Below are 15,340 nucleotides of genomic sequence, written 5' to 3' on the forward strand. Positions count from 1 at the left end.
ATCCGGCTCCATTACCACAAAGCAGGACAAAAGGGTGTATTGGGGGTTTGAGGGACAATAAATTAATAACTAGCACACCTACCATATATTCTATTGGGCATTGCTGATGGATGATAATTTGTATATAGTTATATTGAAATTGACCACCTTATTGTACTTTCCTTCTGATAGTTTTTTATTTTTCTATGATGTAAAAAGGGAAAATTGTCTTTCCAGAAAATTTATATTCATTTCCAGAATTTATACTCATTATTTTCTTAGTCTTATAGCATTGTCTAGAACTCCCTAAATATCTTGGGACTTCCCTGGTGGCACAGTGGATAGGACTCCGTGCTCCCAATGCAGGGGCCCCAGGATCGATCCCTGGTCAGGGAACTAGATCCCACATGCATGCTGCAACTGGGAGTTCACATGCCACAACTAAGGAGCCAGTGAGCCACAACTGAGAAGCCCTGCAGCCGCAACTAAGGAAACCATGTGCTGCAACTAAGGAGCCAGTGAGCCACAACTAAGACCCGGTGCAACCAAGTAAATAAATAAACAAACAAATAAAAACCCTGGACCTGAGCCCCAGCTTCCAGCTCTCTGGTTCAATGACTTTGGACAAATTATTGGACTTCTTGGCCCGTTTCCTCTTCTATAAAACCGAGATGAAACCCACTGCTCAGACTTGTAGAGCGTTGAGGAAACGTATATATGGTGCTTGGCCCCACGCCTGACAGGGCAGCTGCCACTGGCAGCTATTAGTACCATTCTCAGTCTGCTGTCCTGTTCAAGACATTTCATCCCTTATTGGCTGGGAGCTAACCGGGGCTGTGACTGCCCTGCTGGCCCTGTGATCTGCAGAGACAGGTGGGGTCCCAACAGCCTCCCTGATGCAGACGTCCTCAAGGTCATTTGGTGTCAGACTGAATGTAATTGTGAGAGCTGAGCTGCAAACCTAGGACAATAAGCAAGCTGAGCCCACCCCTCCCCAGCGGGAGAAAAAAAAACGTAGAGAATGGGAAGCTTCAGAGCTAAAAAACCAGAAGGCCAAGAGTAAAACAGCCAGGCAGGGGCGGATAGGGCAAATTATAAAGGACATGTGCAGAGAGACCAAGGAGGTGAGAAATAGGAGAGGAAGCTGGCAGCAGCCTCAGAAAGGACCAGGAGGGGCAGGGTCCCTGGTAAGTGAGAAATCCTCACTGGATTACAGCTGGGTCCTCAGGGACGCAGGTGAAAACGTCCAGTCACAAAATGCAGGCCCCAGTGCCTGAGACAGGAGACAGGGAAGGCAGGAGACACTGAGCATGAATTCCCATGCTGGCTCGGCCCTCCTCCCGGCTCCCAAAGAGAAGAGCCCAGGGAGGGTCCAGAGCCCAGTGGGCAATGCCTGGGACAAGTGGCCACAGCAGCAGACCACCTCACCAGGTCCACAATTTCAGAAGTGGCCAGCTGACTTCAGGTTTGGAAACCTCTGTGCTCAGAAGCCTTTGCTATAGGCTCTGGAATGGGTCCAAGCCAGATGAAGGCTGGGGAGGAAGGTGCCCAAGCCCCCAGAGGGATGACATAGGGATGGCTGAGTGAGGAGACACTGGGTTGACTCCGGAGGCCCCACTTCCCCCCGCCAAGTCTGGGGTCAGCCTCCAGGGCCCGAGACAGAGCTATAGGCCGTCGCTCGAATTCCAAGGCCTTTAATTTGCAGTGAGCATGCCTCCTCCTCACCCGAGCTCCTCCCGTGTTGCCGCGCCCCATCCCCATGCCAGCACCTCCCCAACTCCCTTCCTGGGCCTCCCAGGTCACACCCCCGCAGCAGCTGCCCCCGCTACAATCCCCCTCCTTCCCTGTCTCCAGGCCAGCCCCTGTCTCTCAGCCTCCTAGGTGGGGGCTGGAGGGGGTGCCGCCAGAGCCCCGGCTGCCCCCAGCATCAGCATGGCCAGGGCCTTGGGCCCCGCCGTGTGGATCTTCTCGTGCCGGTGCAGATTGGAGCGCCGGCTGAAGCTCTTGCCGCACAGGGGGCAGGAGTAGGGCCGGACACCACGGTGGGTGCGCTGGTGGGCAGTGAGGTGCGAGCTGTGGCTGAAGCTCTTGCCACAGTCGAGGCAGTGGTAGGGCTTCTCGCCGGTGTGCGTGCGGTTGTGGGCGATGAGGTTGGAGCGCTGGCTGAAGCACTTGCCGCACTCAGGGCACGGGTAGGGTTTGACCCCGGTGTGGGTGCGCTGGTGGGTGACCAGGGCTGAGCTCTGCGTGAAGCACTTGCCGCAGATGGGGCATTTGTGCGGCTTGGCGCCCGTGTGGGTGCCCTGGTGGGTGACCAAGTCCGAGCGGCGGGTGAAGCGCTTGGCGCAGCGGTCGCACACGTAGGGCTTCTCACCCGTGTGGATGCGCTGGTGCTGGATCAGCGTCGAGTGGTGGCTAAAGCTTTTCCAGCAGGACGGGCAGGTGTAGGGCTTCTCTCCGGTGTGGATGATCTGGTGCTGGATGAGGTGTGAGCTGCGGCCGAAGCGCTTGCCGCAGTCCGTGCACGCGTAGGGCTTCTCGCCCGTGTGCGTGCGCCGGTGCGTCACCAAGTGCGAGTGCCAGCTGAAGGCCTTGCCGCACTGCTCGCACTTGTAGGTCTTCTTGCCGGCGTCGCCGTCAGGGGCCAGGCCCTCCTCGCTGCTCTCAGGGGCGGTCGTCTCCCCCTCTCTGGGTTGCTCTGGGAAGCGGCCCTCCTGGGCTTTCGGGATGCCGATGTCAGGCGGGGCTGGTTCCGACTGTGCCTCCACCGCGGGACCCGGCTGCACATCGTCCTTGGCTGGCCCTGAGCTCTGGCCGCCGGCTGCTCGCTGCCCACACCGTGGGGCGTCCCCCTGGGCTCTCCCCACCCTGCTTTTGAAGGACTTCATATCCCCAAGGGCTCCCAGGGATGGGGCTAGCTCCTCCTTGCCCACCTCCACGGCTCCTGGATAAAGAGGGATTCCAGCAAGGCAGAGGCTTTCATGAGGGCCCCGGGGGAATTGTGGAGCTAGAAATTAGGGCAAGGACCTGCTGGGAACCCTGGAAGCAAGAGCCACCCTCCACACAGGAGGGAGGGCTGGCGGCCCTGCCCCAGGAGGGGCTGTGTGTCTGCACCCCACAGAAAACAGCCCGCACTGACATGGGGCACCTGGGAGTGACAGCCACGACCCTGCTGCCCCGCCCACCTGTCACCTCTGCACGCACCTCTCTTCTCCTCCTCCTCATCTCCCATCTGCTGGCAGGATCCCGAGGCCTCGCCCTTGCCCTGCACTTGAGAGGCCCAGAAAGGCCTGCTGAAGGGAAACCCTGCTTGGGAAGAGATGCTGTGCTCAGTCAGGGCCTTTCGGGCTGCACAGCAAGGAGAAACCAACCCCCACCTCCCCGGAGAGATGATGGAGCAAAAGAAGAGGGGATGCAGCTCTGCACAGGGCAAAACCAAGTGAGCTCAACAGTCACTGGGGGCAGATGGCCATGCCCTCTCAGGATGCACACTCCGGGGCAACCTCCAGGCACACTCTTCTCAGGGCTGGGCCAGGTCAGCTGCTGGCCACCTCTATGTCACACTGTCCCCAGCAGTGAGTCCAGCAATGTCAGAAACCAGATGCAGTCTTCCTATCCTGCACCTGCACCTTCCCAGGATCACAGGCAAAAAGGGCTCCTGGGGGAGGGGCAGTGGGCAAAGAGAGGCCAAGTGGGAGGGCCTGCGATAAGAGGGCCAGGGACACTGACCACCCAGAAGTCAAGGACCAAAGGCCCATTTGCCAAGTACCCCAGGGTGAGGGCCTGGGAATTCTGGTCAAGTCAGGAAGAGAGCAGAGGGGCCCTGGCCTCCATGCCCTGATCCAAGCCCCATGGTGGGGAAAGAATGTTTGGACCAACTGGGTGGTTTAGGGCATTTGTGAGGCCTGCCATGGGGCTGTGGAGTGGATGCTGGTTCCCTCTGATCTCCCAAGACTTGCCTGGACCTGCTGGCCTGGGCCCCAGAGAGTGCTAACAATGGGTGGTGAGCAAACCAGAGATAATTAAAGGTGTGAGCACAGCAGCTGCTGTGACCCCGGGGTCCACCAGGGACAACAGGGGTCTTGGCCCGCCATCAAAGTCAGAGGGTGGAATCACCAAGACCCTGGCTCCACCTGGACTAGCAGGTGTGCAACAGATGTGCACTGACAGACAAACAGACTGAATGACCGAATGAATGACAATGAATGAATGAATGCTGATTTTTCCATAAGCCCTCATAAAAGTCTGCCATGAAAACTAGAGCCTGAAACTGAGGAATCAAAGCCCTGGGACTTTACTGCTTACCATGAGAAAAACCAAGGGAGCCAAGGCCCCTCTGAGAAGAGGACACGGCCCTGGGGTGGATGTGACAGCTCAGAGTCAAAGGCCTGGAGGGATTAGCTGGCACTGTTCCCCATCCCCTGGGCTAGCAGCCCAGCCCAGAGCCAGGCTTTCTGGTCAGATACCTCTGAAGCTGGGCTTGGAAGTGGGGGAACTACTGGAATAAGCTAGGGAAGAACTGGAGAGAAGCACAGTCTCTAGGTCGGCACTGTCCAGCACAGCAGCCGCTAGCCACATGTGGTTATTTCAATTCAAATCTGAGCTGATTAAAATGAGATAAAACAAAAAACTCAGTTGCCCTAGCTGCATTTCTAGGGGTCAATAGCCACATATGGCTCATGGCTACCATATCAGCACCGACCAGAACACATCCATCACTAGGAAGCTTCTATAGTACAATGAGGTCTGGATGAACCACAAGAGGGGGTTCAAGCCCTGGAAAGGGAGGAGGAGGTGATGGCAGATAGGCCCCACCGCTGACTTCCCAGGGCCTCAGGAAGCAGCACCCCAGCACGAGTGAGCCCTTACCCAAGGACAGCCCATTCCTCTTCTGCAGGATATCCCTGTAGAAGCTCTGCTGTGTGTGGTCCAGCCGCCCCCACTCCTCCCGGGAGAGGTACACAGCCACATCCTCAAAGGTCACTGGCATCTGAAACAACATGAAATGCCCACTCTCCAGGACACGCCAGGATGTGGTGGAGGGGCATCGTGGTGCCAGGACAAGGGCAAGACCCCGACTCCCATCCTGCTGACTCAAGTGAGGCTGGCCCTCGGGTGTGATGAAGCAGGACAGTTGCCCAAGGAAGGCTTTTGGGGGCAAGAACAAAGCGCTTGTGTACAGCAGAAGACAAGAGACAAAAACAAGGATCCTTCTTTTCAGCACCACTGCCAAAGCTCAGGATCTCCAGTCCCCACCCGCAGGTCCAGCGCTCAGATCCAGAGGATGATTCAGAGACGCTGTCCCTCCACGTCCTTCAGCTCCAGCTGTGGATGGGGACACTCACCTGGGACCAGGCAGTGAGGAGCGCCGCGGCCATCCGCCGGTCTCTGGTCCTCCCCTCGTGAGAGAGCACAGGGATCTGGGGGGAGGGGAGGGCTGAGAGAGGAAAGAGGTCCTCAGCGCGGCCACCTCATCCCGCTTGGCCCTCCTACTCCCTGCAGTGAGCTCATGCCAGGCCCACCAGGGAGACCCACAGTGCCTCCAACTCCACCCCCGACCTGATCCAAGAAGAGGGTCAGTGGGCTCTGAGGGTGAGCGGGGGCGGCCTCCAAGGGGCAGGTGGGGCAGACATCAGGGTCTCCCCACCCGGGCTGAGCGTCCACCTGGGAAAGTGCCTCTCTCCACATCCCCCTCCTCACCTCCGCCAGGCAGGAAATGTGCTTTCTCCTTAGAGCCCTGGCTTAGGGGCACCCAGCCCCGTACTCCTTGAGCTCTGGCCTCCTGTGATGCCCCCTCAGGGTGCGGCTCTTCCGGCTCCATCTTGATGTGGGGTGACTCCTGAGCGGCTCCCAACGGCACTGTCCCCTCCGACTCGGAAAGCATTTCTTGACAAGAATGCCCATGACGTGGAGTCTAGAAATAACAGCCCCATCAGCACTGGGACAGAGAATGGGAAACACAGCAGAACTCCACACTCGGGGACCTGCAGAAGCAGACACCAAGGGTGGCAGAACGCACACCCAGATGCAAGGCTGGCCCTGCTTCCGTCTCCGTCCCTGAGACCTGCATATCCGTGGTTCACCCCTGTGAGGCAGGACAGTGAGGGAAGGAGGGGAGGCTCATCGAGGCCCTGCTGGGTGCCCACAGGGCAGATGCCTCTGCCCAATTTGAGCCTCCCACCTCCCACAGGAGTGTGGATTGTTATTCTTTTAATATATGAGGAAACCGAATGTAGTTGGCTGGGTTGAATAGTGTACCCTCAAAATTCATGTCCACTTGGAACCTCAGAATGTGACCTTATTTGGAAAAAAGGTCTTTGCAGATGTAGTTATGGATCTTGAGATGAAATAATCCTGGATTCAGGTTGGGCCCTGAATCCAATGACTGGTGTCCGTAGAAGAGGAGAGGGCACAGGGGCTTCCCTGGCAGTCCAGTGGCTAGGACTCCCGCTTTCACTGCCGAGGGCCTGGTCAGGGAACTAGGATCCCACAAGCCATGCGGCAGCCAAAAAAAAAGAGGAGAGGACACAGAAACAGAGGAGAAGCCATGTGAAGATGGAAGCAGAGGTTGGAGTGATGCTGTCACAAACCAAGGGACGCCTGGAGCCACCAAAAGCTGAGAGACAGGAAGGATCCTCCCCTAGAGCCTTGGGAGGGGGCCCTGCTGACCCCTTGATTTTGGGGTTCTGGCCTCCAAAGTGTGAGAGAATAAATGCCGGTTGTTTTAAGCCACCAGTTTGTGGTCCTTTGTTACAGCAGACACAGAAAACTCACACCTCCAGGCTCTGAGATCAGACAATGGCCCAAGGTCACACACAGCTTGGAGTGACTCGGCCAGGACTTGAACTCACTGTATCAGACTCACAAGTCACCCCCAGGGCCATAACTTCTTGAAAGTGACAGGAAGACATGTGGCCTTGGGCCATTTCAGTCCTAACTCAATTAGTCAGAGCTGTTGGCAGTTTCTGATTTGGAAAAAATAAGTCCAAGCATACCTCTAACTGTGCTGAGGCCTTGCACCCACCTAAGTCTGATGGAAGGGAAACTCCTCTCAGGCTCACCCCCTTTAGCACTGTCCCCCACAATGGGACTGCCAGGATCCTCCCTCCCCTCTTCATAGCAGCCTCTGCCCCAGCCCTCTGGGAGGTGAGGAGCAAGCTTTTGAGTCAGGCTACCGGGGCTGGAATCCAGAACCACCGCTTACCAGCCTTTCAGTCCTGAGCAGAGCAGAGCACTGGGAAAGTCACTTCCCTTGCACTGGGAGGCCCTGGTGAGGCCTCATCATCACCACCCATAGCACTGGGCACCGGCCAGCCTTCTGCTGGGAACTCAAGCCTATCTCTCCACCTCCCCACCCACCTCAGTATATAAGACTCTCAGGCCAGGAGTCAAAGTTCCTGGGAGCCACACAGGCCAGGCGGCCTCCGAGACTCAGCTGCTCTGCCTCCACACAGATAACACGTGAGAAACAGCTCTCCACTCCACAAAGTTCTGGATAAACAAAGAGCAGTGCTGGTAATTATTATTATTACTCTACTGTGTGAGCTGACAGAATCCAACATCAGCACAGAATGTTGTGGACATATGAGGCCCACTGGGAGTTACAAAGGCATTATGGAAGGGAAACTGAACTGCAGTAAAAATTCTTTGTGCTTCTATGGTATGAAAACAGAACTGACACTTGATTTGTACTTGAACTTACAGCCACTGGAAACCGTAGCTGAGGATTTCCAGGTTTCTCTGACCTAGGTTCTAGTTGCTGTGGGTGGTGTTGTTTTATATGTTACAATAATGAGCACCTACGGGCTGATGAGCTGCTCACAGAGGCCTCTCATGCCTATTATCTTCTCTGAGCCTCCCAATCACCTGGCAAGACAGGTGGGAATGGCAGGCACATGATCCGCATTTTATAGATGACACACCTGGTTCCCAGAGGCCAAGGGACCTGCCCAAGGTCGCACATCCCGCTGCAGCTGACTCATGTTCCCCCAGTCCCAAGCTTGGTAACCCTGGTCTCCCCGCAAGTCGTAACTACGCACACACAGGCAACAGGTACAGGAAGGGCTATGTGCTCAGACCCAGAGAGAGAGGAGGTGCGGGCCCAGGCAGAGGGGAGTAGAGGGTAGACTGAGGCTTGCCCATATGCTCTGAGCACTGTTCAGAGAGCAAACCCCACCCACAGGACCCCTGTGTAGCCCCCTTACTATCTCGTGTAGCCTTTGGTCTGCTGACTACCGAATTCACGAGGCAAAGCAAAGCAGTCCCATAGAAGTCGATTCCCAGGTGGAAGGTATTTCCCATCATACCACCTTCTCTTCAACATCCCCCCACCGCATCTACCAGCCCTGCTCCCACGGTGAGTCTAACTCCTCCATTGGTCCAAATGCCCTGCCTTGAAAATCCCCTTCCACTCCAGTTCCTTCCAGTGCATGCCTCCCTCACCCAGCACCCCATCCATACCTCTTGGGCTCTCTCCTTGTCCTGGGTAGCACGGATGCCTCCACCATCCGCAGACATTTTCTGTCTCAGAGCTACAAAGCTCAGCCGAGTTGTTTCTTGGTCTTGTTGGCCAAGTCCCCTCCAGCTTCTGGCCAGGAGCCTAGAGGAGCAGAAGGAAATCAGCCAGTGTCTCCTGGACATCCCTGAAGCCCCCCAAATTCCCTCGCCGGACCAGATCCATCCCTGGTCCCAATCAGAAATAAAACCTCCGAGACGCCCTCCAACGGTCTCACTCTCTATGCTGTTTTTTGGTCCCTCTCTTTGACAGAATGCTATTTTGTATTATCCCGTTTATCGTTGAAGCAAGAATCTCACAGCAGCTGGGTTAAGGAAAACCGGGTTGACTTGAAATCTGAATCTCCTGTCATCAGGAGCCGAAAGGTCTGCAGAGATCCTGCGAAACAGGTGCTGAGTGGGGCCCCGCCCACCACAGCCAGCTCCGCGGAGGAATACAGGCCCCGCCGTCTCCCGGGTACAGGACACACACACACACACCCTGCGCTCGACCTGACTCGGTCCCGCCTGGGATCCAGAAATTGAGCTGCCCGCTCTCAGCAGCCCTCCCTGCGGCTGCAACCACCCGCCCGGGCCGGGTGTCCATCCTGCTCACGGTCCCGCACAGATGATGTCCTTCCTCTTTCCGAACCCGGGTCCAGGCCTCCTCTCCCTGCCAGCCCGTAGCCTTCCACCTTTGACCCCGTCCCCTCCTGCCAGCTGGCCACCCGCGCGGGTCTCGGGATCCAGGCGCCCTCCCAGCCCCCCTCTCACCGAGGTGGAGGCGGAGGGGTCACCTCGGGCGGCGGAGCCCCCTCCCCCGGGGAAGGGAGTCTCCGCAGCCTACACCGGGCGCGGGGAGCCGGGTGGAGACTGGGATTAGGGACAACAGGAAGTCCCTCCCAGATCCCGTTCCCCACGCAGCTGCAGCCCTACAGCGTTCCCAGCTTGGAGGGTTCCGGGTCTGGGGTCCCGAGGCCGGCTGCACCGGCTCTCGGCCGGGAGGTGACTCCCAGATCCGCGTTGCCGGCTCACGATCGCTTTACCTGGCACGTACTCGTGACACCAGCCAAGCAGGAGCGCCAAAGTGGGAAAATATATTTTGTGTAAGGATTTTGATATTTGACGTTTCAAATTGCAGCTGTCGTTACAGGACGAAGGACACTTTGCCGAGTGGAGGGACATGGTGGTCCTTTTCAGTACACAGAGCTTCTGAAAGTCTTATGGGTGTCTCCGTGGAGACGTCCCTGGATTTCATTTAAGGCTCCCAGACCAGTCAGCAGCTCCTCTGGGTTCCCGCCAAGACTGGCATGGAGTTCTCTCTCCCTAAGAGCAAACTTAGGAAACGAAGAGACCTGGGAACTCCTCAGTACCCACCCCTATACCTACGTCTCACACTTTGGAAAGATGTGGCATCAATCTGATTTTTCCAGGCGCTGCCCTCCCCCCGCCCCCGACCAGCTCCCTCTCAAGGCTAGGGATAGAGGTGACAAAGGGGTCTGACCCAGCCATGCATGGGGTCCCAAACCCTCAGACATCCCTGGTGGCTTCATAGTCCACCTCTCAGCTTCTGTCTTCCCTTCAGACTCTGAGAACTAAGGCTCCCAAAACGGGAGAACAGAGACTGTGCTTCACTCCCTGGGGCAAGGCACCCATTTCTCCTTAACAGGGCACAGGAGATGAGTGTCAGGAAAGGGGTGAGGGCCAGCCCTGTAGTCAGATTCCAGGAAGATTCCTGCTGGAAACGTTCCCAGGCCCCCTGCCTTCGGCCCATCAGAGTCCTCTGAGATGCATCCACTTCACTCAGGAAGACAGGCACCACTGGCCCTTGTACCACCCCATCGGTGTGCTGTGTGCACTCACAAGGGTTCAATTTTTTTTAAACTTAGTTCCCAACGCTTAAAAAATTAGGAGGGTTCCAGGACTTCCCTGGTGGCGCAGTGGTTAAGAATTCGCCTGCCAATGCAGGGGACATGGGTTCAGAGCCCTGGCCCAGGAAGATCCCACATGCCGCGGAGCAACTAAGCCCGTGCGCCACAACTACTGAGCCTGCGCTTTACAGCCCATGAGCCACAACTACTGAGCCAGTGTACCACAACTACTGAAGCCCGCCCACCTACAGTCTGTGCTCCACAACAAAGAGAAGCCACTGCAGTGAGAAGTCAGAGCACCACAATGAAGGGTAGCCCCCACTCATCACAACTAGGGAAAGTCTGCGCGCAGCAACAAAGACCCAACGCAACCATAAGTAAATAAATTTATAAAAAAATAAAAGTGAGGAGAGTTCCCATAAAATTGATTTTCTTGAGAAACCAGAACAACCAGAACAACCCTGGACCCATATTCCTCCCATTCCGGGCCTGATCTCAGGGTGCTACCTTTGGTTCTCCACTTGGCCCTTGCAGCATTTTGAGTTTGCAACTCTGCTTTTGGAGTTCAACTTGTTTTAGGAGTCCTAGAATTCCTATTGATTCTACTATCATTTTGATGAAAGAAAAATTACCCCCAGGGTTTGGCTCTGGTCAGTATTTCCAGGTGTTTTAATCCTCAAAGTAAAGAGAGATGAACAAAATTGTATCAAAAGTCAATACTGTTTTTAAAACAGAGAGAATTATAAAATGAGAAAAAGCCACAGGGGGCCCTGGAAAAGATGAAATGCGCAGTCTGGGAGCCAGACTGTGTTAAGCCAGTGTCCAGAGTAAAGGAACTCAACCTGAGGTGGACCATCTCACACATGGCAGTCCCAGGAGTGCACCAAGTCCAGAAAGAATGGGTGTGTCCTGATTCGTGGGCAAACGTTTCTCTACCAGACAAAAGGGGCTACAGTTCAGGGATACTGAGGAAGCCCAGAGGTTTGGATCCCACCATGGGATCACCTAAGTTAGACCAAAAGAAGTCTCAACATTTATTTAACTGTTCAGAAAAAAAAAAAAAAAAATATATATATATATATATATATATATATTTTTTTTTTTTTTCGGTATGCGGGCCTCTCACTGTTGTGGCCTCTCCTGTTGCGGAGCACAGGCTCCGGATGCGCAGGCCCAGCGGCCATGGCTCACGGGCCCAGCCGCTCCGCGGCATGTGGGATCTTCCCGGACCAGGTCACGAACCCATGTCCCCTGCATCGGCAGGCAGACTCTCAACCACTGCGCCACCAGGGAAGCCCCAGAAAATATTTACTGAGCATCTGCTATGTGATAGATATTAGCTCCTTCTTGGAAATGAGAGGAAACCCTTCTAGGGCTGGCTCTAGGCCTGAGCAGGTCTAGGAGGAAGGATTATTGATATTTGCTTTGTGGGAATTGCAGTCCCCAAAAGACTTCAGACCAGGGCAGGGTGAGTCAATAAGTAGAGATCAAAAACCTAAATGCCTTCAGCAACCACGCAGTACCATAAACTACCAGTGCCTTGGGTGTAAGACCAGAGTGGGAGGGACTTCAGGGGCCTCAAGAAACCATATTTTGTTTAAAGGGGGCAGTTGGGGGCTCAGTATTGCCCAAGCATGAGGTTTTTTCAAGAGAAGCCAAAAAAGAATTCAATTTCTATGTGAAATATCCTGACTTTTGAATGTTGATGACTAAAAACAAAAACAAAACAAAACAAAATTAAGAACTCCATACAATTCCAGCAGAAAACATCTGTTGTCCCACTCACAGGCCACCAGGTTAGAGACGTACTTACCTCAGGAGCCTGTTTACAAGGCGCTTATCAGAGCTTCAGGCACGGGAAACACTCAACAAATGCCAACTCCACTATCCTGCGGCTTCAGTGAGCTTGAGTAAGAGAGAATACGCCACCTTTAGTAAATAAATCGTGATCTACCCTCAGACTGGCCTGCGAGCTGATTCAGGTCTTAAAGAGGACCTTACAAAAACAGCCAGAATAATAAAAACTAGAAAAAAGAATCATCTGATGTAAGAAAAATAAAAACAAACGTGTGTTAATGAACACCGTTAAGCCAGGCTGGAGACAGGGAGATGCAGAGATTTAGCCTTAGAAGGAGAGACGATAGGGGCAAATAAAGGAATGTAAGAGAAGCCAAGAAAAATAGGAATAATCGAGTAAACAGCAGAGCAAATGTTAACCATTGAAAAAGAAAAGGAAGCCAGTACAAGTGTTAGGTAGGTGGAACCCCGGAAATAAAACAAATTTTGAAGAAAAATAACAGAACTCCCAGGGCCGCTGGAGACCAGGTAGTGAGAGTTCAGGTGCCGGGCGGCCCGCTCACCGCCGGTGGCGTGGAGGCAACCCTGCGGCCCCGTCCCCTGATGCGAGGCGGACGCAGGGGGAGGCGTTCGGAGCCACAGGAGGCCCAGGAGCCCCGCGCGCACAAGTCGTCGTTCCCCAGCCAGCTCTGCAGCCCGCAGGGCAACTATGCGGAGAGCGCGTCTCCCAAGCAACAACTGCCCCGCCCCGCCCCCACAGGAGACGCGGTGATTGGCTGTCGCCTCCCTGACCCCGCCCCCCACAGCACCGCCCTGCTGCCCTTACCTGCGCGCTGCTGTCCGCGCACCCGAGGGGCAGTCCCGCCGAGGGCGAAGGGTCATCCTGGTGCTGCCGGACCCTGGCCGGTGTGCCCGCGTTTCCCGTCCGGCTGCCCCGTTCCAACTTCCGGTTTCCCCGGGTCTCTCGTGGAGCCCGCCTGTGGGCCAGGGGCACGGAGGCAACGGGGGCGGTGAGGACCGCGGGGCGGACACCCGGGAGCCCTCGAGTTTCCGGTGGGAAAACTGAGGCTGGCCGAGCGAGGGCCCTCAGCTTGAGAGCGCCGGCGCCGGGGTACCCGGGAGCACGAATTCCGGCCCAGCGCTCCATCCAGCCTCCCAGGTCAAGGGTTTCCGCCCCTCACACGTTTAGAGTTTTGTTTTGTTTTGTTTTGTTTCAAAAATGGGAGTATATGCTGCTGACGTGCCCCCTCTGTGTGCGTGACACATATTTGGTATAAAAAACATATAGAGAAAACAAAACATGTAGCATGTCAAAGACATACACAGCCATACATTATGAAGTGGTGAAAGCAGATTTTATTCGGTAACTACGGACAGCAGGGCAAAGAGCTGCGCTCCATCCGATGTGCTGCAGAGGTCACTGGGTGTTTCAAAGGGAGAATGGGGGCTGCGGGGGGCGGGGGGTAGTGAAAAGTCACAATGAGCCAGTCAGTGAAGCTGCAATTAGGCCAGGTGTGTCTGCTACCTGGCAGGTGTGGGAGGCAGGAGGAGTCTATCCTCCCACAGAGAAGGGAGACAGAGGCCCTGTCCCTCCTGATGAGTACATTTCAAGGGAATGGCTCTCAGGTCAGTGAAAGATTGTAAGAGTTATAATCTTCTTCTGGGTTATAAGAAACACATATTCACAATTATAAGCCCTTTTTAGTAAGTGCTTTAAGAAAGGGAGGCTAGGGGCCCATCATCAGGCATTAGCTAGAATGAACAGTAAATTTTCCTGGCAGCTTTGAGCTTTCTCAGGCAGGCATTTTAATGGGGGGCTGGGGTCATCATGGCCTTATGCTGCTAGAAGCTATGCTAGAGTTTGGTCAAGTCTCAGGGCAGGTTTGGACGGATGGTTATGTGTCAAGAGTTCTACTGAAAAAAAAAAAAAAAAAAGAGTTCTACTGTTCTCAAGCGGTGCCTTGCTGTTTTTCAACTGCGGCATATTCTGTTGTATGGCTACATCACAATGTCTAACCAGGAGCCTACTCATCACCCAATTCTTGATGCCCTTGCCTTGCAGCAACTGGAACTACCCAGCAGCTCTTATTGTGGAGGCTTTGCTCCTTTCCAGTGGGTGAACAAGACTAACATCTGATCTTGCAACAGGGCAGGCAGAGAGGCTGCCAACCCCAAACCTGGCTCCTGGATCTCAGCTGTGATGCTGGCCCAGAAGCCTGCCCATCACAGTCAGCAGAAATGGCTTTCTCCTGCCCTGGGCAAGCTCCAGGAGGAAAGGAGGCTCCTCCCTAGGCAGCAATTCCAAGTGCTTCTTACCATGATTGTCAAGGCTGGCAGCTTCAGCCTCAGCCAGGCAAGCCGTGAACACCAAGGCCAGAAAAGCCCCCAAACTTAGTAGGGTTGACTGGATATATTCCCCCAAACACCCACATACCACCTTCCAGAACATTTTCTCTACCTGGGAGCTAAAGACAGCTTACAGTACAGGCAGGGAGGGGATTCTCTGTTGAGACCAAGCTCAAGAGTCACTCCACTTGGCTCTTTGGTGGTAGATATTAGAGTAAATTAAGTTACTTTCCCTGTAGAGGTTGCTGCATTTTTAGGAAACCAGGACACTATCATCATCCTAAAATACCCTTCACTGTTGCTGCAGAGTCACCTCCTGCTATCTGATACCTAAAGGGTGCCCCAGTCTTGGGTAGAGTTTAAGGTACATTCACTCACGAAAGCTAAAGACACTGAAGCAGGTGGGGATGGGAGTACTTGGGAGGCATTCTGACTGGCTCAGCTCTGAGGACCCCTCCTGGGAGCAGATGACAATGGCACTCAGGCACCCACCCTTGATGTCCTTTTCAGCCCTTCCTCCTGCTGCACTCTCTGGCACCTACCCTCAGCTCTCAGACTCCTTCCTCTACATGGCATGTGGTCTTTCACTAGTGTCTCTTCTATTTTTTTTTTTTTTTTACTCAGTTGGGTGTGAAAAACAATGTAGAACTTCCATTAGTTTTACTTTCTCTCCTTTTAAAAATCCTATTTTTGTGAATGCTTTATAATGTGAAAAAAAATCAGGGTTCCATGGAGAAACAGCTGATCCTAGGACTGGGGCAAGAAATGCACAAGATGAGTCTGCAGACAGTGGGAGGGGAAATGGTACAAGCTCTCTGGACAAGTGTGGCAGAATCTTCTGAACCTGACCATCC

The 15,340-nt window shown here is 54.5% G+C and overlaps 1 protein-coding gene across 5 annotated transcripts; it reads right to left on the minus strand.

The window, feature by feature from the left end:
• Positions 1-1,657: 1,657 nt before the first annotated feature.
• On the minus strand, positions 1,658-12,831 carry ZNF205 (zinc finger protein 205). Of its 5 annotated transcripts, XM_089896263.1 has the most exons (8): positions 12,704-12,831; positions 12,157-12,248; positions 8,440-8,578; positions 5,680-5,893; positions 5,325-5,416; positions 4,849-4,969; positions 3,184-3,285; positions 1,658-2,923 (listed from the first exon to the last, which is right to left on the minus strand). In XM_089896263.1, exons 3-8 carry the CDS (start codon positions 8,494-8,496, stop codon positions 1,857-1,859), a joined length of 1,653 nt encoding a protein of 550 aa, XP_089752389.1. In that variant the 5' UTR covers positions 8,497-8,578; positions 12,157-12,248; positions 12,704-12,831; the 3' UTR covers positions 1,658-1,856. The 5 variants fall into 5 exon arrangements, with proteins under 5 accessions (XP_089752389.1, XP_089752388.1, XP_022450375.2 ...); XM_089896262.1 differs by having other exon boundaries at positions 12,157-12,831; XM_022594667.3 differs by lacking the exons at positions 12,157-12,248; positions 12,704-12,831 and adding an exon at positions 9,247-9,351.
• Positions 12,832-15,340: the final 2,509 nt, after the last annotated feature.

This window comes from Delphinapterus leucas, chromosome 15 (assembly GCF_059928025.1).
Source record: "Delphinapterus leucas isolate spDelLeu-1000000601 "Yukka" chromosome 15, BTC_Dleu_Yukka2, whole genome shotgun sequence".
In the NCBI taxonomy this organism is placed as follows: domain Eukaryota; kingdom Metazoa; phylum Chordata; class Mammalia; order Artiodactyla; family Monodontidae; genus Delphinapterus; species Delphinapterus leucas.

Excerpts from the sequence above, each read along its gene's own strand:
- ZNF205 (XM_089896263.1), bottom strand. The coding sequence starts at position 8,496 with ATGTCTGCGGATGGTGGAGGCATCCGTGCTACCCAGGACAAGGAGAGA. Across the intron at positions 5,894-8,439 it reads ACAAGGAGAGAGCCCAAGAG|ACTCCACGTCATGGGCATTC; the intron begins GTATGGATGGGG and ends TGTTATTTCTAG. Across the intron at positions 4,970-5,324 it reads TCCTCACTGCCTGGTCCCAG|ATGCCAGTGACCTTTGAGGA; the intron begins GTGAGTGTCCCC and ends ATGTTGTTTCAG.